The 23,044-nt window shown below is 29.5% G+C and overlaps 1 protein-coding gene across 5 annotated transcripts; it reads right to left on the reverse strand.

Annotated features, from left to right (window-relative positions):
- Positions 1–48: 48 nt before the first annotated feature.
- Positions 49–22,967, reverse strand: Cep164 (centrosomal protein 164). Of its 5 annotated transcripts, none has more exons than XM_074126321.1 (20): positions 22,709–22,967; positions 22,505–22,616; positions 22,270–22,400; positions 22,073–22,191; positions 21,797–21,905; positions 21,444–21,710; positions 19,119–19,243; positions 18,932–18,998; positions 17,962–18,563; positions 17,022–17,167; positions 16,738–16,932; positions 16,104–16,245; positions 15,333–15,637; positions 15,079–15,228; positions 13,710–13,957; positions 12,445–12,642; positions 11,040–11,161; positions 8,172–8,337; positions 7,257–7,376; positions 49–3,982 (listed from the first exon to the last, which is right to left on the reverse strand). In XM_074126321.1, the coding sequence occupies exons 1-20, from the start codon at positions 22,782–22,784 to the stop codon at positions 3,771–3,773; spliced, it is 3,612 nt and encodes a 1,203-aa protein (XP_073982422.1). In that variant the 5' UTR covers positions 22,785–22,967; the 3' UTR covers positions 49–3,770. The 5 variants fall into 5 exon arrangements, with proteins under 5 accessions (XP_073982422.1, XP_073982421.1, XP_073982423.1 ...); XM_074126320.1 differs by having other exon boundaries at positions 11,040–11,209; XM_074126322.1 differs by lacking the exon at positions 7,257–7,376 and having other exon boundaries at positions 11,040–11,209.
- Positions 22,968–23,044: the final 77 nt, after the last annotated feature.

A 23,044-nucleotide genomic window follows, 5' to 3' on the forward strand; every position in this document is an offset into this window, starting at 1 on the left:
ACCTCTTCGACTGAATTTCAAAAAATAAATAAATAAAAATAAACAAAGTTTGCGACAAAAAACCAAATTCAAAGAAATTTATTAATAAATTACACAATAATCACTGAATTTTAACTTTAAATAATATAATTTTCTAAAAATTATGATTATCAACAATCTTATATAAGAATAAAATATTAAAGAGATCATTAATTAACATAAATATATCCACAAAAGAAAAATTCTTTGTTTATACACATATATGATAAAATTTACATTTTAATGACTTGTGGATATCACAGCCAATGAATATTTTAATACACAAGTTCACTACATTAATTCTATTATTGCTATAAATGTGGTGAAATTTACTCCTTTAAAAGTAATTAGATACAAGTAAAAAATTAGATACAAAAAAACAATAAATGGAATGCTTTAAATTAAAAAATGTTCACAGATATTTTTTAAAGAAATACATTGTTTATACAATTTTATTTTTAAATTTGAAAACATCAATATCATATTTTCAATCCGAAACTACACAAAAACCTAAAATAAATTTTGAACACAAATACCTCAATAAAAAAAAAGTCTTGTAAAAATAAATATTCTAAGAAACACAAGAAAAAAAAATATTGCTAATAAGACTAAAACCATTGAACAAGAACAGAGAGATCTTACCCTCCGGTAAGTTTTAAAATATTTGAATAATACGAAAAGAAATAAATACATAAATTATTAGAAAAATGTTGAATAAATATTATGGAGTAATATTTACCAAATATTTACGATTTAGATAGATGCTAGCCGACAAGGATCAGTTTCAGTTCTACGTTGACAATTTTAATTAGTTTTCTTTCTTCCAAGTCTACAAAACTTTTTTTGGAAAAGAAATATAGTTTTTATAAATTTTTAGTATGACATTATATCGATATTAGGTTTTAGCTAACAATTTTGGAATAAATTTTTAATTGTTAAGGGACAAGTTAACTTTCTGGTAAATTATTTAACTTATGCTAAGATGTTTAACACTAAATGCTAAAAAGCTGTTAAAAATAGCTCTTTCAACGATTCCCATTTCTATAAGTTACTTAGAAATGGTATTTTAATCCGAGAGCTACATTCCGAAGCATTAAATATTAATATTATGAAAAAAGTATTTTACTAAAATTTCAAATTGCAGGAAAATTTTTTTAAAAAAATATAATAGGAAAGCTGGACGATGGGAAAATTTTAGCAATGGTCCGTTTTAAAATTTTACCTAATTTATTATTTAATCCAAAACTAAAAATCAGATGAAATTAAATTATGTCCCTAAATTCCTTGAATCAATCTCTAATTTTTTTTTTTTTTTATTTTTGTTAAGGTTTTTACTAAAAACATTTACAGTTAGTTGTTCCTAAAGAAACTATTTTTTAAAAAGTTGATTTTTATTTATTAAAAAATGAACACAATTTTTAGACATAGAACTACTCAAATTTTTTAATTAAAATTACAAAAAATTCAATATTTTTTAATTTTCTTTCTACTGAAATACACTATTCAATGGTTTAACAGTACAAATATTCTTCATTTTACACAAGAAAATTCCACAAATAAATATTTATAAATATAAAAATTAATATATTTAAACTGAAGGACTAGATTGGTACTTCCGACCATTTTTAAATATAATATGCAAATTAATTTCTTTAAAAAGTGAGTAAAAAAAGTTACAAAATAATTTGGTGATTTTTGATTAATGAAGTATTTTTTTTTTTTAATGATTTTATGTACTTGAAAATTTTTACTGTGCGCTAAAAACTACTTGGAATCAAATTTCTGCTGATTGTCACTGTCTGTTAGGCCCTAAATAATAAATTTAAAGCAACTGAAATAAAAAATAAAATGAAATGCAGAAATATTTTTTACAAAATTTTGTCTGAACAATGTGTCTGCTGAAACTAAAATTCTTATGATATTCCTTGCTATTGCTTACCTCTTTACGCAAGTCAAAAATTGTCAAAAAGTTTTTAATCTCATATTGAAATTTTACAAAATATTTGGCATTCAATAATTAATTATAATTAATTTCTTTAAAGTTCTTAACAGGTTGCTGATATCTAAGTTAAAAGAAAAGGAACAATAATCAACATTAGGTATGTCTCAAAGTAGGTGATGTTTATTCTTAAACCTGCTTTACCAGGAAACTTGCACCAAACTTCATTCGCTTCGTTAAAAATTAATGTGAATTTTTTAAACAGACAATAGTTTACGGTATTTTATCACATAAGCAATGAGAGGATAACTGATATGATATTGAGTAAGAAACAATGCTGGCAATTTATGATGCTGCCAGTTAGCTCCTTCTTTTCATTTGCACAAAAGATTCAGACATTTTTTAATATTATTTTCAAATTTCAACTATCTTCCATTAAAACACTCACGCTATTCATAATTTTAAAGGCAGTGTTATTCGATAATTCTACACTATCGCAACACGGAAAAAGCATTCTCAGATTTCATTAAAATCCTCTATATAACGGATGTCACGAAATCTTCATTAAGTAAAAAAAAAAAAATATTGGCGAAGAATTAAACATTGTCACCCCAATGAAAAAATAAATTTTTCAGCCAAACATTATCTAATTACTGTTTACTTCGTGGACATAGGCGGACAGTAAACCCACAACTTAAATTTCTCATTTAATAAAGTTAATAAAATCCAAGGCCAAAACCGGGAATCGAATTACGTACCACAATGTATGTCCTATTCTTAAAATAAAATAAAAAAAAACTTTTCTTGACAACACAACATGGACAAATATGCAGTTTTTCTGACTTCAAAGTTTCATTGGTATATGAAATTTAAACAGAGCTAGGCGTTAGGTCGGGCGACTAATTTAGGTGTACCCACTATCCTCCTAATCTCAAATATATCGTTTTTCGTAATTTAGAATTTAAGAGGCTTCGAATAACTATGAGAGTGCTAGTTTGGCGATTTGAACTTGTATGAAGATGGATAAAATAGGATTACACACACATAAGCGCCTTTGAATTTAGTTTAAAAACTTTGCTAATTATTTTCCTATACGAAGTTTAGATTTTTAAAGTAATATTAATAGCTGTAAAAATCCAAAATAATCAGAAAAAAAAATATGACTGACGATTTTATAAAATCATTAATAATACTAACTTAACCATAATAATACTAACTAAGTAGACAAACATAATTTAAATTTTTTAAAAAAATGGTAGTAGTTAAAAAAGAAATCCCCCTCCAAGACATCTAATTTTGTAGGTGAACTCAAGTCCTTACGGAAAAACAGTTGATTATTTGTTTTATTTATAATCTTATAAAAAGAAATGCTCCTAGATTTTATCTTTAACGTTAAAATAATATTAAATATTATAGTTAATTTTTAAAATTAAATTTTAAAGAAAATTAGTTGAAAATAAATGATTATAAGAACTCCAAATGGGATATGGGGGATTCATGCTGATTTATGTACCTCTTCTATAAACTTAGCCAATATTATTACTAAGTTCATATTTTTATATAACATCAGTTTTAAAAGTTTTCGACCTTTATATCAGTGTAAAGCTCTAAAAACTTGTCAACTTTAAAAAAAATATATTGTAAATAAAATAAATAAAAATAAAGTTATGAATTTTAAACAAATAAATTATAATTTGTAATGAAATTTGTACTTATTCATAAAAAATATTGTTTAATCATTCAATTTATTATCTAAATGACAAGAATAAAGTAAATCGAATTATGAAATAAATATTGTTGACTAGCCAGAAAATTATAAAGTAAGTTGGTTCCAATCAGAACTGGATTGTTGTGGTTTCTGCAACCATTCCCTTAAACCTTGTATTCTAGCTTCTATTTCTGCCCTGCTAGTTGGCGTTCTTTTAAAAGATTTTATCTTGTTAGCAGCGCCAATTCGTTCAGCACCAGGTATTGGAAGTGGATAACTGCTGACTTGTAAACTTTCTTCTACTGCCGCAGAGCTTCCTAAAAATTCAGAGTAGCATAGTATAAAAGGAATTCTTATAGTATACTAAACAATTCTTAAAATATTTACAGAGAAAAAATTATTGAACTAAATATGTAAATGAAAAAATGGTTTATTACATATTAGTTACGCTTGTAAGCTATTTTTTTTTCTAACCGAAAATTTATATTTTTCTTTTTAATAAATGATTCACGTTAAAATAATGTTCCGTACTAACTATTTCTAAGAAGCTAAAGCTTTGTATGTAGTACTTAGCCATAAATAATATGTTCATTGCGTGCTGCTGTACAATTTATGCGTGATTTGTAAAAGAGACTAAGTCGGCTTTGCAATCGAATAAACTATTATCACACTTTCAAGCAAATTCGTTTTGCGTAAATAAAGTGGGTTGTGCATGTAAAGGCGGAAAATTTTGCAATCATCAAAGTTGTGGAAAACAAACTCAAATCTTCATCGTAATAGGTGCAGATAGTTTATATTTCACACTTTTGCATGTTCGGAATTTGGATCGCAGAAATCCGTCCAAAAAACCAGTATAGAATAATTACCAAATAACCTTACATTTTTACCACTACCTTACATTTTTGAAAATCATTCAGCGTGACACATACAGTTTAGTTGGACTAAGACTGTCGAAAGAAACCCTCTTTAAATTGCAAGAGATTAAATTCTTTTGATGAAAAAAAGAAACACTCGATTTTTAGTGAGTTTTAAGACTTCACTTCGATAGGCAGCTTGCTTGGGCGAAAAATTGATATTCAAAAATTCTTTGGCAGCTTTTTCGAATCATGGAAGTTGCTCGAAAGTGGCGATTTATATTTTCCATTTGGTGCTTGGGTCAGGATCCACTTCTTTAAAACGTATGAAGAACTGAATTCAGAATACAAGATGTCTTGGACCAAAATTTTTTTTCTTCCTAGCTTATTTTAAAAACCCGGACCTTTGTAGCCTGAACAAAAATAGAGCTATAACCTCCTACTTCATTAATTTCGCAAGCGTTATAGTCTATTTTAAGAACGGACACAAAACCGCCCAAATTACTAAATTCAACTCATCCAGATCTTTCAAGAGTTTTTACAAAAGGACACACTGTAACTAAAAGCCCTGAGAAATACGAACCGTCCTTTACACACAGTAAATAAGAGAAAAAAAGAGGGCACACTTTTAATATTCCTATTAAATAATTAGGTAGGTTATAATTGAAACCCATAAATATGAAAAACTGATTCTGTTAAAGAATTCGACAACACACCAATTTAAAACACTAAACTAAAATATTTACAGTCAAATAAAATTATTCAAAAAAAAGGCATATTTTCTGGTACATTCCCGTTAATTAAATACTTTATTTATGCAATCTAGAACTGTTATTATCTGCAATTCACTGTCTCAGCCTACCATCAACATGATGTTGAATGATAGTGCGAAAGTAGTACAAAAGCAGCGAATACGGTTGATACCTTACTTGCAAGGAATACTAACCTGAGGATGCCTCGAAACACTTCGAGTAAATTGGAATAATTATGTGAATATGTTGGTATAAAAATATTTGTTTTCTTCTTCAAAAAAATTAACTAAAATCGAACAATGATTTTATTCACAAAGCAAGGGTTGTAATAATAATGGACAGTGTACCTAATCCTTAAATTACTTGTTTGAATATATGGTGAGATAATTTGAGTTAACAGTTGGGTACCTAATTGAAATGAAGTATGTCTACATTTTTACTGTCAAATTACTTATATATAGATAGATTTTTTTTTCGTTAGTTACTACTTACTTTAATTTTTATTTGCACTTGACAAATCCTATACCTGCAGTGGTTCAGATTAATGGAAATAAATAATAATATAAAGAAGAGTTTATTAGCAGAAAGTCGAGTAATTCAAAAAAGCTATCAAAATTATGCTCAATAGAACTATTTTCCAAAAATCATTTACTACTTTTATAGATAAGCAAAGCTTTTTTTTATGCCAACAAATTCAAATTCAATTAAACTCAATAAAATACTTTTGAAGTCATATACAGTCGTGGGTTTGAGAATTTTCATAACTAATTAAAGAAGGAACGGTTTATTTAGAATTGGTTAAGCATCAGATTTTTCAGATTTAAAATTTGAACCATAACTACTGTCATCTTAAAAATTAATCAATACACCGAAAGCAATATGCACTGACTGTGATTGTAAATTTCATCACCGTATTATACGAAAGTGTTACTTGATGAATTTAGAAGTAACTTAAAATTATAAAAAATGGATTCAATTTTAATTGAGACAACGACTTATAGAGAGGAAATTTTAGGGTTACCACATGCAAATATTGCAGTGGGTTCGACTAATACCATTTAAGCTAGGTGGCTTAAAACATCTACCATATTCCTTCTGTTTTATTGCTGAGATGTCCTATTTCGGTGAAAGATGAATAGCAACATCAAATCCCTAGGAATAAATTAATAACTCCTTTAAAGTACTTTCACCGTGGTCTAAACAATGAAGTAATCGTTAATTTCAATAAGAACAGTGTGAACCAACCTTATCTTATAAGTTATAACATTAAGAAATACGACCAATAACTAAACAGAACTAGGTCGGCTATATCTGGGTGGCATAATTTCTTAAAAGTTCAGAACTTGCAAGAACAAAAAAAGTGCTTACCGAGGATGTTCTGCAAGGTCTTCGTAAGACCATAGATTAAGGAGTAAAAACTATTGTCCTGCAGAATGTGGAGGCCTGATTTAAAATTCTGTCCGTAATATAAATCATTTAAGCTTATAAACAGAGCCAAACAGGAAACAGATATTTTTCACTCAAATTAAGTATGCATTCAGTTATTGTTGCGTAACAAAATGTTAAAGAACATGTTTTGCGCTGAGGAACACATTTTTTAATTTTTGATTCATCCCTTCCCAAATTTTTGAATACACTTTCAGAAGAATAATTTAAGAAACATGAAATTGTTCAAATTAATTTAAAAACTTAATTTATAGATGTTTAATTAGAGGTTAGAATTGTTACTATGCTCTCTAAATACTCTTTTAAAATAATAATAATAAAAAATAAATTAAAAAAATAAAAATGTAGAGCAGACTGAAAATTGCATTTACCTCATCTTCACAAGCAATAAAATGCACAAAAGATGACATTAAGTTATACAAAAAAGCAGTAAAGTAAAAAGAAAAGGAGCAATGAAAAAGCAAATGAATTAATTAAATAAGTAACAAATAGTTATTTTGTCTTCATTTTTATTATCAAAAAACTATCAAAATAAATACCTTCATTATGTTGTTTGCTAAGCTGGGACCAAATTTCCCGAATTTCAGAATTTATATTCTCCAAATTTTGAAGAACATTGAAAGGAACCGTTTCATTTGGAAAAGAAGATATCATATTACCTGAAATAGATATGAGCGGGTCTAAACATTTTATTTTAATTGTTTCGTTAATTTTACTTTTGCAAAAACTCGGTATCACTTGGAACTTATTTTAAAATAACATGTTAAGATCAATGCTTAAAACAATTTTAAACGACACTGTAATAAACGCAATCAAAGAAAATCTATCTATGATTCTGGGTGTAATTTAATGACCAAGAAAATTTTAACTTAAATGATAGAAATGGCAAAAAGAGTGGAAAGATACGGCTAGTAGTAAAAATTTAGTTTTAGATTTCATATTCAAAATCAGCTCGATTACTATTCCGTTTTGTTTAATTTCGTAGTGCAGATCACGTAAATATGTGTATAAGCCAAAAAGAAAACGTTTAAAATGTGACGAGAATCTTTTTAAATGAAAATATTTTATTTAAGCAAAATGTGCAAACATTGTTAAGCTATTCGCTTACAAATTCGTCTCTTTTGTAACTTTCACTTAAAACATGGTTCGTTTCAGAGGATGAACATATATATTGATGTACATAATTTAAATGACTATTTCAGTAAAGGGCGGACCAACTACACTTGTCAAAAAGCATTTCTATTTAATAAGCTTTCTGATTACCTTCTTTCTAAATACTAAGCATCAAAATTGGTCACAGACCAAAAAAAAAATAAATAAAAATCGTGTTCTGAAACCACAAAGTACGAAAGTAAGTTGCTGCAAAGAGGCTGAAAATTAAATGCGGCATAGGTGTACCTTTTTTGGACGGAGTTAAATAATTAAATAAATAGATAAGAGATTCACAAACAAACCTTGCTTAAGTTGTGGATCACCAGAGGCACCATTGTAGTCTGATGGAGTTTCATCCACTAACCTGTTTAACGTCTGTCCTAGTAAACGCAATCTTATCATTTTCTCACCCAATAGAGCACGCGTTCTGTGCAGTGAAACTTCCATTTCCGTTAGGTCTCTTTCTTGCTATAAATAAATATATAAAAACCTATTGAGATTTTTTATTTTAATATAGCCCCAATATATTTTTTTTATTGCCTTATTTGTTTATAAAATGCATTTCGTTTTCACTCACAGAAAGAAAATCAACGTTTAATAGGAGTATGAAAACTAAAACAATAATAATAAAAACGAATTAAATATCGACATTAATAACTGCAGATTCTTTGCTGACGTAATACAAATACAATTCGCATTCATGAATTGCCTGATAATTATGTAAATTACGTTTTATTTCTTTAACGGTACGCATGAGAAAATAAGGATGTGTGTACAAATACATTTAAACATTTATAAATTTACTTGACTTATAGATGAAACTCATTAAGAAAATTACTAACAGGAATGATAAAGTGATTTTTAAAATCATAGCGTAGGGCAGGGGTCGGCAACCTATTTGAAGTAGAGAGCCATTTCTTCTTAAATAATTTTAATAAATCTTACCAAGAGCCGCAAGGATTATAGTGTGAACAACTCTGTAGATCATTTGTATTCTCAAATTGTTAATTTATGATATTCAATAACATTTAAATGTTTTATATATTTATTTTCACATATTTCAAAGAAAATAGACAAATAAATAATAGCTAAACCTGTATTTGAATGAAAATGGCGGCAGTCCTATATATTACGTACTGTATTTTAATATAATTCTATTCAATTTCAAACCTATCACATTTAAAATTCTTTTTGAAAAAATATCTTCACTTTAATAAATGAAATTTTCATTTGTTTCAATAAAATTGAAATATAAAATTTATTTTGGACAGGCTGAAGAGCCACAAAATTTGGATAAAAGAGCCGCATGCGGCTCGCGAGCCGCAGGTTGCCGACCCCTGGCGTAGGGGATTCTATTAACAACAAGAAGATTAAAACGATAAAATCATTGAGCTGATGATACAATGCCTCTTAAAAAGAACTAATTGTCTTCTTTGAAAAAAATGAGAACCTTCAGGAATTAAATGGAGTATCTCAGAAATTAGAATAACTCTTATAAATTACAACTACCTACACGGTCTATGTAAGATTTCAAGCTTTTCCTAAAAGTCAGATGATGTGAGTTTTATGAAAAAAATAATCTTCAATGATGAAAAAAGGATCCCATTTTACCCTTGGGTTAATATTTGGAGAATAAGATGCTTCTCATTTTATAGAATTGTGTTGCCAGAGGTTTTAAAGATTGATTTCTGATTATTAAGGGATAACTTCAGGGTTCTGTTCCAATCTCTAAAATTAAAGAATATGCAGCATTAATTTTTAATTTTTTTTTTTAGATGAATTTACGCTCTAGAGCGTCACGTGGACCAAGCAAGTTAACAGAACTCGCCGAGATAGCAGATAGCGAGGTTACGGTATCTAAGAAAATAATGATACACATGATACATAAAATACTGTTGATTAAAAATTTCTATGTACATTCAACCTTTGTATGAATCAGATCATAAACAAAGAGACAACACTTCATTAGCGATTTTCTTAGAAGAATAATTATGCAAACAATCCATTTATAACTCAAAAAACTTCTATGACAATATCCAAAATTTTTGTAATTTTCCTTCATGCACCGCCTGGCTTTCAACTTACCCTCTCTGCTCACCAACGAGCCGATAAATCCCACTTTTTTTTTACACAGCAAATAAAATTAAAGAAAAAGTGGACATGGGGCCATGTTTTGCTTCCTTCTGACAGTAAATTAAGGTTATGTATTTCCTTTTGAAAGAGTTAGGGAAAGAATGCAACGGTTAAATTTCGAAATATAGGCCGTTGTTTTTACAAAAACAGATTAATAATTAATATTATTAGTTCACTCTTAGGCCCAAAATTAAATCAAACATTGATCGTGGACGAGGAAAATAGCGAATGAGAATAAACAAAAGATTAGTAATTTACTTTCTAAACAAAATACTGCAAAAACAAATTGCGCTATTAATCAAAGCCTAGTTGTTGACCTGTTAGTTAAATTTTCATAATTTTACCGAACAATTCAATAAATTTGCTTTGAGTCTTTTAAATAAAATAAACCATATCGAACAATATCTTATCAAGAACTCTAGTTACAATATGTTTAAATACCGAAGTAAGTAAGTCTAGCAACATTAAAGGTAAGAATATGAATCTTAATAATTTAAAAAATAAACTTTAATTAAAAAAACTAATGCAAAATTTCTAATTTCAGAGAGCTTAAGCAACATCATGCAAATAACATTAGAAAGCTATTTTTCCATAAAAATAACAATTCCAAACTGAAAAAGTTTAAATGAATTTTTAACAGGCAAACATCTAACACATAACAAGTCAGAAAAAACAAAACAAAAAAATTCAGGAGAGTGAAATTAAAGGTTGCTTTAGGGTAAAAGCGGAAAAAACCTTGGGTAAAAAAAAAAAATAAATTATGTACTGTCAAAACATGTTCAAGATTGATGTACTAGCTCTGTTTTTAAGGTTTTTAATTGTTTATTTTTAATTAAGTCTTCAGGGGATTCCTTTTCTTTCTAATATCAATTACTAGGTATTAGTACTATTTATAACCATAAATATCTTATAATACCTCATATTTCATGTTTTCATAAATAATACCTCATATTTCAAGGGTTTTACATAAATTAAGATTTGTGAACAGTACAATAATAGTATTGGTAAAATAAATATAAACTATAACAAAAGATTACCTGCTGAAGTTGTTGCATGGTACTGGTGTTATTGTTGGTCCTCAGAATGCTTTGTCTAGCCTCTAAATCTTTCTTCTGTTGTAGTAAACATTCTCTGGCTGCTCGCACCGCCTCCTGTTCAACTATTACTCTGTGTCTATAGAAGTCTACTTCAGCACTCGTACTTAAACCTGCCACCAAACGCTTGCAAAGCATGCCACTCATATTGCCAATACAACGTGATACGGGGCATTTAATATCCATATTTAAAGCCATGGGACTAATTAATGAAACGTACAGAAATACTAGGTATTTGTTGCTTTCATGTTCCACAAACAAACGGAGACAAATTTTAATAATATCTTAAACAAAGCTCATTATATATTATAGTGTTTGCGAAGGATTCAATAGCGCTGATGGAAACTGGCAAAAGTATGGAAAAAAATGGGAGTTTTTGGAGAAAGGACAAAGTAAAGATTGCTGTTTGCAGAGTTGAAAACAAGGTTAGAGTGAAGAGGTTTATTAGGCTATAAAACATACTCGTAGAAGCAAATAGTAAGATGTAGTGTCACATCTAGAATTGGTATGTGTCAAAGTAATAAACGCCAAAAGAATAAAGAACAGAATGTACTTGTACTATATGTCAATCTCCAACTTTAAGATTACGGTAGGCTCAAAACTATTAGGAAAATTTGTAAATCGTTCCTAAAGTTTCATCACTTCAACAACAGTAGCATACACTGGGGATGAATTATACAAGTAGAATTCAATGGCGGGTGGTACCTAAAAAATCTGGGGGCGTTCCTGATGAAAGAACTAGATTAGAATGTGACTTAAATTCTTAATTTAAGAATTAAGTTTAAGAGGCCCAAAGATCAAAGGAATTTCTAATATCGAGGCTAAATTAAGGCGAACTTTAAGACTCTACCAGTTTTTTTGATACGTTCTTATTTGAAGAGAAAATCAATTCGACATTTTTTTTTTTTGAGTGGCCAATTTTTCAATAATTTTCTGTTTGAAATCAGGATTTTCGCAACATCTCTTTCAATAAAAATATTCCCATACCAGAAGTCTTTCTGGTGACAATATTTTTAATGAGGCTTTCAACAAATAAAAGTACCAAAAATCTTAATACTTAAAAAAGGTAAACTTAAACTTAGTAATTTTCCAGTAATTAAATAAACGAATTTTATAAAAGAGTGCACAAACTAAGAAGTCTGTAAAATGGCCAAAAATATTAGTTCTTTTTTATAAGTTCTCTTCAAGCAGAAATAACTCTCTTACTAAAACAATTGGGCTATAATTTTCAAACAGGCCTGTCTGAGAAAATAATACCCTTGAATCATTCTTTACCAAACAGTTTAATAACAAATAAAAGTTTTCTTTTCTAAGATTTTAATAAAAAACATTTTTAAAATGAACATACCTGGTCCATGGAAAGGATATCTTAAATAAGTTTCCCCTTGGGAATTGGCAGGTATCTGTTCTTCTATTTCTTCTAATTCTTGTAATTGCGTTCTCACATCTTCCAACATATTTCCTTGGCGATCTTTGTACTTTTCTTTTCCTTTGACTTTCGAATGTTTTCTTCTTCTATCAACTTCTGCTCTATTCATTACTATATCTAAGGGAAATTAAATATATAGATTAGTGCTGGAGCAAATCAGAGAGATTTACGAAGAGAGGCTTCTTAATTTAGTAATCATTAACGCTTTCAGTGTATCATCCAATTTCAGGTTGTCTTGACCTGGTATTCTAAATTTTGAGGGAGATTTACACCTACAAAAATTTGATACCAACGTTTAACGTTTTAAAATTTTTCAATGCAAATTATGACATAAAAAAATCATTGAAAATATTCATTCTAAAATCAAAAAATGTTACCCAAAGAAATTCTTTTAAAGGAAAAAGCAAGGGCAAGCTTTTAGGTCACCAAATGGCCAGCAGCTTTGCATCAGTTTGCAAAAATATTTATTTAGTTAAATTTTTGAACAAACATGAAACAATTTGCTAAAATTCTGATCTAATGATTTTAATAATTTAGCAAACCGTTGCCAACTGCACTGGCAATAACAAATCATCTAATGGACAAAACTACGGAAGTTAGATATCTAGCCATTCCTTATTCATATCACTGTAAAATTCGAACATATTTTGCAGAGATGATGTGTTTAGCTGATAGGCAGGCGCAGAATAGGAACAGTTTATAAGTCCATCATGTGCTGATGCAAAATTTTCTCGCCTCTAGAGTTCTCTCTTCTTAGATTGAAAACAAAACGGACAAAACAATGTTCGGAGCAATGATAAACGAATTTTACATGTTAGAAATATAATAATGACTCTTAATAAAAACATATATTAAAACGAGTGAAAAACAAAAATTAAGATGAAAAAAAAAAAAGTTTTTATTGAGGAGTAGAGAATAACTAACTTATTTTACGAAACATTTTTCTTATTAACAGAATAAATATAATCCAAGAGCTGGGCTGGAAATCGAACCCAGGACTCGATTTACACCTACAAAAATTTGATACCAACGCGGGATTGTAATAGCCCGCGATGGATACTTGGAACTACTCAGTACATGGTGGCCTAAATGATAACTCTCCTAATTCAAGGTGCTTCAAGAATTAAATCATACTAAAAGAAAAGTTACGTACAATTCTTCATTACTATTAACAGGGTTCTTACTTTTTTGATCAGCATCTGTTGGAAAAGTTGATGACAGTGAAGTGCTAATATATTGGTCATCAGAGGATGGATCATTATCAGCCAATTCTCTAGCAGCGTCTTTAATTACAGGAAAAGGTTCAACAATTCGTGGAGTTACTTTTGTTGGCTGAGGACTTTTATCTTGATAGACAGGTTCTTCTGTATTATTATTTTTCGATCTTTCATTTCTAATAGTATCTTTTTCTTCAGGGTTATCTTTCTCCAAACTGCAAAAGTGAATATATTCATATGTTCTGGTATTGTAAGTAAAAACTAAAAATAAATAAGAAACTTCAATAATCCGAGAAATCTGGTATGAAAAATCCACAATTACCACAATTCACTATATTTGTCTTGAAGACTAAAAGCGTAATCAATAATTACTGTTTGCCTTCTATACGAAAAATTATAAATCGGAGCCACCCCTAGCACTGTGGATCTCCTAAATTTTTTAATTTCTTGTTTTATTACAAGGTATGAAACAAAAACAAAATTAGTGTACTGTTAACTAAAGTTTAATGTAGTTACTTGTATCAAAATTAAATATAGCACAAAATGGAGAAAATAAATTAAGCTAAAATGAAACACTAAAGCTAAAATAAATGAAAAACTGAAAAAAGAAGTGGTACTACCAAAAAATCAGTATTTTCAGTATTTTTAAAATAATGTTTTCTTTAATCTTATCAAAGTAGCTATAATCAATTACCATAGGTAGGTTTTGAACAATTTTATTTAGAAAAGCTGCCTCTGCTGATGTCATAGCTCGATAAGCATCGTGAATTATTGTATTAAAATTCTGGAATTAAGATTTCCAAAAGAACTCTTATTAACGGAATAAATAGATCCAATAATAAATAATCCAATAACTGGGTTTGAAATCGAAACCAGGACTCGCTTTATTTCGTATGTACTTTGTGACATTCCAGTGTAGAGGGTATATCAATGATATAGCTACGTACAACACAAATTTTCATTTTTTCATACAAATCACTTCAATTTAATTCTGTTTCTTTCCCTCCCAAATTATAGCAATGGTTCTTCTAAATTCTTATTTGTTTGTCTATTCATTGTCTAGCTTTGGTTTTAATGCCGGCACTTGGGAGAGAATAGAGTGAATCCTAAAAAATATTTTCTGATGAAATGAAATTACCAAAGAAAAGTTTTGTAAGCGCCGGGCCGAGGTGACTGCCCCGCCTTCCTAGCCTAGGAGCGACTCTAGATAGTATACAATTTTTCCGAAACACTTTTCACGTCTAAAACTTGCTGATTAACTTTCATACTATAGTGACTAATCAAATTAACCATTATTATTTTACAAATCAAAGAAAGTTTAAAAGAAGAGAATTACCTCAGATTTTCACGTTTTCTACGAGCCCTGCTTTGTAATTTCCTTTCCACGGCAACCTTCATATCAGTCTTTAACTGGAGATACTTGTCTTTTAAAGAACGATATTTATCTTCAATGAGTCTTTTCTCACATCTCATTTTTTCAAAATCCCTAAAGTTCAATAAGACAACATTATCTTTATAGTTGAACAGAATAATCTGTGCGAACAATACGGAATTTTTTTTTATTAAGAAAAAGAATTTAAACAATGATACCTATTAATTTGTCCTACACTGCTTGGTTCTTTTTCCAATAATTTTTTCAAACGAAGATTCCAAGCTTCTATTTGTTCCGCGTGATATTTTTTAAGATTGTCTTCTTCTTGTTGAAACTGATTGCGGAGTGTTGCCATACTATTTTCATGGTCAATCATTGCCGAGTCTAATGTTGTTTTGTGCTGCAGAGTTGTTGCTGTTATTTTATCCTCCCATTCTGTTTGTACTCTTTTTAATTCACTTTCTTTTTCCGCTTTTAATTGAGTTAGTTTAGAAGTATACTCTTCTTCAACTTTTTTGATATCCTAATAGAAAAAAAAATATTTGTAATAAAGATAGATAACTTAATTTCAAAAATTAAATTATAATTTTAGAAGCTGCAAAAAACTAAAAATAAATTATTTCTCTAAAGGGGAACTACTTAATACAGTAGTCCCAAAATGTAGCGACTCTGCTAGTTACCGCTGATTGGAAGAAAAGAAGCGAGATTTTCAGCGACGCCTAAAATAGATTGCTCTGATTAAACGTTCTTAATGAACTAAATTATAGCAAAAAAATGGACAAAAGATAATTTAGATAATTTGTAATCGTCAAAGTAACTTATTTATTTTATTTGGCCTGGTAAATAATTTCCCTTGGACCGGCATCGGTCTCCATTCCTTGAATTCTACTTCCTTCTAAACGTGCACCACGAAGGTCAAACAAGAAAGATGATTCACACTGAGAATTGTACTTTATGAGATTTCCTTATTTTTAATGCTAAAAACTTACAGTCTGAAATTTTTGTTCTTCCTTAATGGTAATAGTTTTGTACTTTTCTTCTAATTCTTGTAGTTTTATTTCATTTTCTTGTTTAACTAAATTCAAGTGAGCCTCTTCTTCTTCTTTAATAAGAGCTAATTTTGATTCCAGTCTAGAACGATTAAAAACAAAATAGAAAAATGAAAATAAATAAATACAAATCAGGGAAGCTTAATCGTTAGTGCACTGCAGTTCCAGTTGTCTGTGGTCACAGTGGAAATGTCGAGTTGGAATACAGCTGCCTCTTATAATTCTTTGTTCTTGATGGTCAGTTTGAAAAGAGAACATTGGCGGAAGCCAGTTCACAGTGACCACAGATGTTGATGCGACTTTAAAAAAAAATCTAAATTTAAAGAGGGTGTAACACTACTAACTGCAAACTACTAAAAGTAATTAAAAACTTATTAATTAAAACTGATTAAACTCTTTTAGATTTATGTTAAAATATTAAACATAAAGCCAAACGATAATTCCTTGGTCTTTTTAAAAGTGAATGAATACATTCTTCAAGTAAATATTTTCAGATTTTAAAATACCAATTTTTATAATAGAGAAAACTAAAATTAATCGAATGAAAATAATTAGAACATAATATTTAACTAACGTGTCTTTTCTTTTCTGCACTTCTAACTCAAAGTCTGCAGCAAGTTTCCTTTTTTCCTCATTCAGTTTCTGCTCTTCTTCTTTTTTATAATTACTAAGGATTAATTCATGACTGGTTCTCGTTTCTGTCATGAGAACTTTTCTATCATCATCTAAACTTTTCATCAATTCTTGTACTGCTTTTTCATTGCAAGTTCTGGAAAATTAAAAAATTGATTAAATGAAAATTATCTACACTTTTACTATAACCTCTAGAGTACGCATTCCAATTATCGTTAACTGTACCTGATTTCTGATTCTTTCTTTCTATATTCTTCCTCAAGAGATATTTTCAGTTCAGTAAGTTTAGATTCAGATTCTTGTTTTAATCTAGATTTTTCTTCTTCTTCTAATTTTGTGAGATTTTCTTCTATTTCTGATAACGTATCGTTCTAAAAAATTGAAAAAAAGATAACATTTATTTTTTTTGTTTATTTTAAAGTCCACCATTCTTGAATACATTTTTGTTGATTTTAAAGTTGAATAAGGATTGTTGCGTATTGATTTCTACAGGTTTGATTTTATTCGAACATAGTAGTAAGAAATTTAAAAAGTATGGTTTATGTAGCTTGGATGGATGATCTTTTATGTATATGTTTATATTAATCCAAACTTAATCTGGTACAGAATTTTTGAAGAAGAAAAATCCAAGTTTAATAAGAAATAATCTATTATCGACAAAATTAAAAAAGTAAAAATTTTGGTTTCTGACTTTCGAATGAAAACATTAATGATTTTGAACGCTGTTTGATGTCACACGAAGATGTTCTATGTCAGAGATGTGTGATCCTTGGAGGTCTGATGAGAGCACTTACCCACCTCGACAAGTTGAACAAATAGTGAAAGATGAGTTTTTAAAATGTACACTTAACAAGCCAGAGATTAAAACATAAATGAAGAGGTTAAAGATCGATAGCTAAAAAAACCCAAATATTGCATTTTTTTAGTTTTATTTCAAACAATTTTTCTATTTTGGGAATATTTTCCATAAGCAAATCAATAGCATCATTAAGTATCAATCTGAATTTGGATTCTCAAGCATTTGTATTACATTTCGCTTACATATAACACAGAGGACTAGTTATTTTACCTAATCTAGTAAAAATTTAGGGAAAAATTAAATCTAGTTATGTATGATGTAAGAACATGAAGAAATTTCCTAATTACCAAAAATACATTTGCATACCTGTTGCTTTTTGAGAGCCGATATTTTCTCCTGTACTTCTTTAGTTAGTTTTTCTTCAAATACAGCTAATTTTTCAGCTGCTTTTTTCCTAGCCATCTCTTCGATCTCTTTAGGAATACTGTCATAAGATTCAACTTTTTCGTCGTGCTTCACATATTTAGGCATTTCCATAATGTTTCGTTGAGTATTAAATAGTAAATCAGACTGTAACGGCGTTGTAGCCAAGTTTTCTTTTACTTTTTTTAATGGTAGATTATTACTATCTTCAGGTACAGCTCTGACAGTAAATCTAGATGTGGTTACTTCTTTAACAGGAATATTGTAAGGGATTTCTGTGCGAGTATTAAATTTTTCAGAATTTACACTCAAATGACCTTTACCAACACTGCTCTGGGATTCATCATAATCAGAGCCATTTCCAAAACTGTCAATTTTTAATGGTGCCACAATTGCTTCCCGACTCAATAACTTATTTTTTATTTTATTTGGATCTATGGGTTCTATTAGTTGAGTTTCTATTGAACTTAAAAGGTCTGGATTAGATTTTGAATCATTATCAAGGGATTTTTTCTCATTGTTGATTTCTGTACTAACACCATCTTCTGAAATGAAAAAATAAGAAAAAAAAAAAATTTTATTAACGAATTTGAATAGTATTTACAAATAACTTCACAGGCTTAATTTTTGTACGGAGCCTCGCTTATATGTCTCTTGCCACTAAAAGATGTTGTGAATAAAATACGAGTTCTAAAGCAACATTCAAGGAAAAATGGTGATAAACAATATTTGCTTATTTTGAATACCCAATTGTATAATGAAATAATTTTAAACATAAATATAAAGGGAGTTCGCCACGATAGGCGGATTTTTTTTTTGCTTCGTTCAACTATTGAATATTTCTGTGAAGTGATAATTACAATTAAATTATTCCAAGCAAGTTTCACAAAATATCTTATTTAACTTTAAATACCTGGTGACTGCCCTTCGCTAGCAACAATATCTGGTGAACTCGATCCTGTTTCAACATCTTCTTCTTCCTACAGAAATTAAATTTAAACGAATGTACCAACTTTTTTAAAATTACAATGGTTTAAATGAGTAATTAAATTATTTTCTAAGGAATGAATAATAAAAAAATGTACAAAAAAAAATATTACCGACAAACTATCTTCTGAATCAGAAAATTGAAATCTAATATCCAAAGCTTTACGTTCAAAATCTGCAAATCTAACTGATCTTTTTTTCTCATCTTCCATATCAAGCGCACTAGTTGGCAATTCACCTAAAATATCAATAAACAGTTGTAGAATCTCTTTTACTGTCAAAAGTTACTTTTAAAAAATTATACTAATCCCAAAACGATTTTATTGTAATTATTGTTGATTTGAGATGTTAAAACGAAGTTTTAAATTAAATTTTATTCATAAGGAAATGAATCCCTTGTTAGTACAAAATGCCAATAAAATATTTGTTCGTTAAAACTACCAAAATAAATGGCTTCATCCAGAATTCCACAATATGACCCAGCAAAAGTAAAAAAAAATATGTTACGTTGCTTGTTTATTTTTTGTTCTGTTCTTTTTTTTAAAAAATAATAGGTGGAAATGAAGACGCAAGGGATAGGAGGTGTAACCACTGTGTTCCCTTCAAAAGCTCCTGATAAACTGTTGCAAATTCTTAATACATAATTACAATATTAAGATTAAAGAGGTATTTGGAGAAGAAAAGTAGGAATTAAATAAAAAAATCCGCACTATAAGTTTAAACAACGTCCGAAGGAACTTACAAGATAGATAGCCAAAGAGCTAAAAACATTTTTCGAATTCTAGAAAAAATGAATTTCCAGAAAAACTTAATTTTCGAGAAAATAAAAATAATCCTAATAATTATGAATAAATAATAAACAGGATATCTTCTTTGCTAAATTATATTTACTAGATTGAATTCTATTTCATCTGCACTGTTGCGAAAAATTATTCTCACTATCGAACATATGCACTTCATTTTATAGATTTCGAAATTTTATGTTTTATAGAAAAAAAAAAAATAAATAATTGTCAAAGAGGTTGATTTTCAACATCACGCCTTATCGTACAGACGATGAACCCTTGTATACGACAGTTTTATTATGAAAAGCATAGAGCAAGCGATTTAAACGAAGCTTTTTAATTAGTAACACAACTATTTAAAAATTAAATGCGCCAATATCCAGTAAGATGACAGCGGCACAACAGATTAGTGCTCATCCAGTTACAACTGAAGTTATGGAAGCCACCTGTGCTTTAAGCATTATTGAGTTTCCAGGAGTCGGAGTGAGGCAAAGACTTTTAAGGCTAAAAACCTTTAGCTGAAAATTGGGGTCAGATTGAAAGTTACTTTGGAAACTAGAAACTTCGATACGACAAAAATACGGATGAAATCTAGGTAAGATAAAGTTGGATTCAAAGAAAGTGCTGCCGTTATGTGACGAAGAACTTTGTATGGATATGGTTCAGATGAAAATCTTAGTCATGTCTTTGCCTCACACCCAACCACCTGCTTGAAACTATCTGAGTGTCCATAGTTGTCATAATCCAGAGATGTAAATAAATCTTTCAATGGAGAATTAATTTAGAGCAGACACCGAGACTTCGGGGAAAATGTTGCTACGTGTTTTGAATACAACGTTTGAGTCTACTGCTTGATTCCTCACGAGTTTCTCAACTAAAAATACATAATGTATAGTTTTCTAAGAAGACATTTACTTAGTACCTTAGTTCAAGATATCGCTCATTACCAGCTAAAGAAATGAGTAATTTATTTTTGTAAGTTTTGCCAGATAAACATAGTGATGCATTTACTTTTATTTTCTCTTTTATGGCCCAAAACTCAAGGTGCGAAAGATGAGTTTAGGGAGAAAGTAATGCTGCGCGGGATCCAGGCTTGGAAGTGTGGAAATGTCAGCTATGTGCAATAGGTTCAGAAGAGGACACATGAGAATCACTAAGCATACGGATGTATGGATGAGATGAACTGCTATCGCAAACTTAAAAAAATCTGACTGCAAGGTAGGATTTTAGAATAAAATAATAGACATTGCAAATAATGCCCTTGAGTATAGGTAGTAAACTGCTGAGTCATCAAAAGATTTTTCAATTTTTAAAAAGACAGTGAGGCATTATGTCTGCACTCAAGAGAGCAGACGATGGTGTGTATGCACAAGTAGCTTGTTTATTGGGTAGAATATCGCAGCAAAAAAATTTCGTATTGGTCTGCTTAGAAATCATTTTGATGGTGGAAAATTTTCCAAGTATTGGGAATGTTTAAGAACCAGATAAAAAGAAACAGATAGAAAGAATGATAAGAAGAATAATATATCTTTTTTCAGAAAGAAAAGAAGAAAAAAGTGCAGCTGGTTTCGAATTACAGAAGTAAAAATAATTATTAGGTCATCACCTAGAATCCTCTTTAAAATTTCAAAATATAGATCTGATTCACTTTACCTTGCACTGAATTTAAACGTGCTAAATTCCTGCTTTGTATTCCTGTAAAAGAGGATTCCCTTAAAATTCCTTTAATAGGAACTTCTGAATGTTTTGTATGAGATGAAGTTAAAGGAATTGGATCTAATGTTTGAGCTCTTCTCAACGGCTGCAGCTGTTTTGGAGTTACAGGAGTAGAGTTAACAGACCGGCTTGTGGTTTCACTAGACTTGATCGATGGATTTTGTGTCGTTTGGTAGTACTTGTCAAATTCTGCTAGATTGCTCTCTGTAACCAAATAAAAGAATAATATAAACATTTACAGTTAAATTATTTACTTAAAAATAAGAGAATAAAGGGAGGTTCAAAGTTACCTTTCATTGTACTGTTCATGACCTTAGCAACTTGCAATGCAATAGAGTCTCCTCCACTCTGAAGTTGTTTTCGCCGAAGCAATAGTGGCTGGTGGGTGCGCGTTTTTTCCTACAAATCAAGATATAAAATAGGTTCAGCTGTTTCATATAAGGGGAAGAAAAATAAAGAAGTCAGAATATATATTAATTTCTCTGTCAAAACTATTTACGGAGAAGTTACTTAGTCTTAGTTGTTCAAGAATTAATTTAGATAATGATTTTGTTTAGTTTGCTTACAGCCATATCCGCACTCTCCTCTTCTGCTTTTAAGTCATTGCTTTTAGATGATAATATGTCAGATACTTCTTCAAAACTCTTCAAATCTTCTTTCGCTGTCGTTTTTAAATCATCATCGGCTACAAGAGAGAAAGACAAGCATTAACATAATAAAAGGAACTAATCTTTACAATAGAAAAAAATTACTTATTAATTACCAGCACTGCTATAACCCTCTGACCGTCCTCTTTTGACAAGTTGACGGTAGACAGTATCTAAAGGATGTTCCCACTGAGTTTTTGTTGTATCTGTATTGTAATAGTACCATCGACGGAATGTTGAATCGTAACTGAAACAATAGAAAAAATTGAGTTTGAAGTGCACAAGTTCTTCCTTCAATAATTCCTTACTTCTGAATTATCATCACCATGAAAAGTTGAAAGAAAAACTCACCAAGGTTTCCATTCAGGTGGAAGTGGTTGCATAAGACCTTTGCGAGCTATTGGTAAGAGATGGGCTTCACATTTTGGATCTATACCAATTTTTTTGGCATAATCAATAACCTCTGGAAAAACAGTAAACGCGTTTCAAAAAGGACCGGAAAGCATTGTTCCTAACAAACACAATAATATGATAAAATACTTTTAAAAAACTCACCTTCTTCAGAGGGTGCACTAAATTCATCAAATACTTCCTCACAAACAATTGTTTTGGGTTTATGAGTATCACTCATAATGCAGTTACCTTTCTATCCGAAAGAATCTTTCCATTGTTAGCTCATAGAGAGTAACCATTATTTACGGTTAACAAGGAACATTTTCTTATTTAAAGGGCACCCTCAACCATTAAAGATAACAAAAACAGCGACTTTGGTCTTCGCTTCATAGATGACGCTCCAACTGCATGTAAGTATGATCCTGTGCAGGCATTTGAGAAGTAGTGCTCTACAAGAATTTCAATTAGTTCATAGACAGTTATTACTCAAAGTAAAAT

Source organism: Rhodnius prolixus, unplaced genomic scaffold (genome assembly GCF_049639745.1).
Source record: "Rhodnius prolixus isolate KJV_2025 unplaced genomic scaffold, Rpr scaffold_3, whole genome shotgun sequence".
Classification (NCBI taxonomy): domain Eukaryota; kingdom Metazoa; phylum Arthropoda; class Insecta; order Hemiptera; family Reduviidae; genus Rhodnius; species Rhodnius prolixus.

Excerpts from the sequence above, each read along its gene's own strand:
- Cep164 (XM_074126320.1), bottom strand. The coding sequence starts at position 22,784 with ATGAGTGATACTCATAAACCCAAAACAATTGTTTGTGAGGAAGTATTT. Across the intron at positions 7,377-8,171 it reads TGATCCACAACTTAAGCAAG|GTAATATGATATCTTCTTTT; the intron begins GTTTGTTTGTGA and ends TATCTATTTCAG. Across the intron at positions 3,983-7,256 it reads TAGCAAACAACATAATGAAG|GAAGCTCTGCGGCAGTAGAA; the intron begins GTATTTATTTTG and ends CTGAATTTTTAG.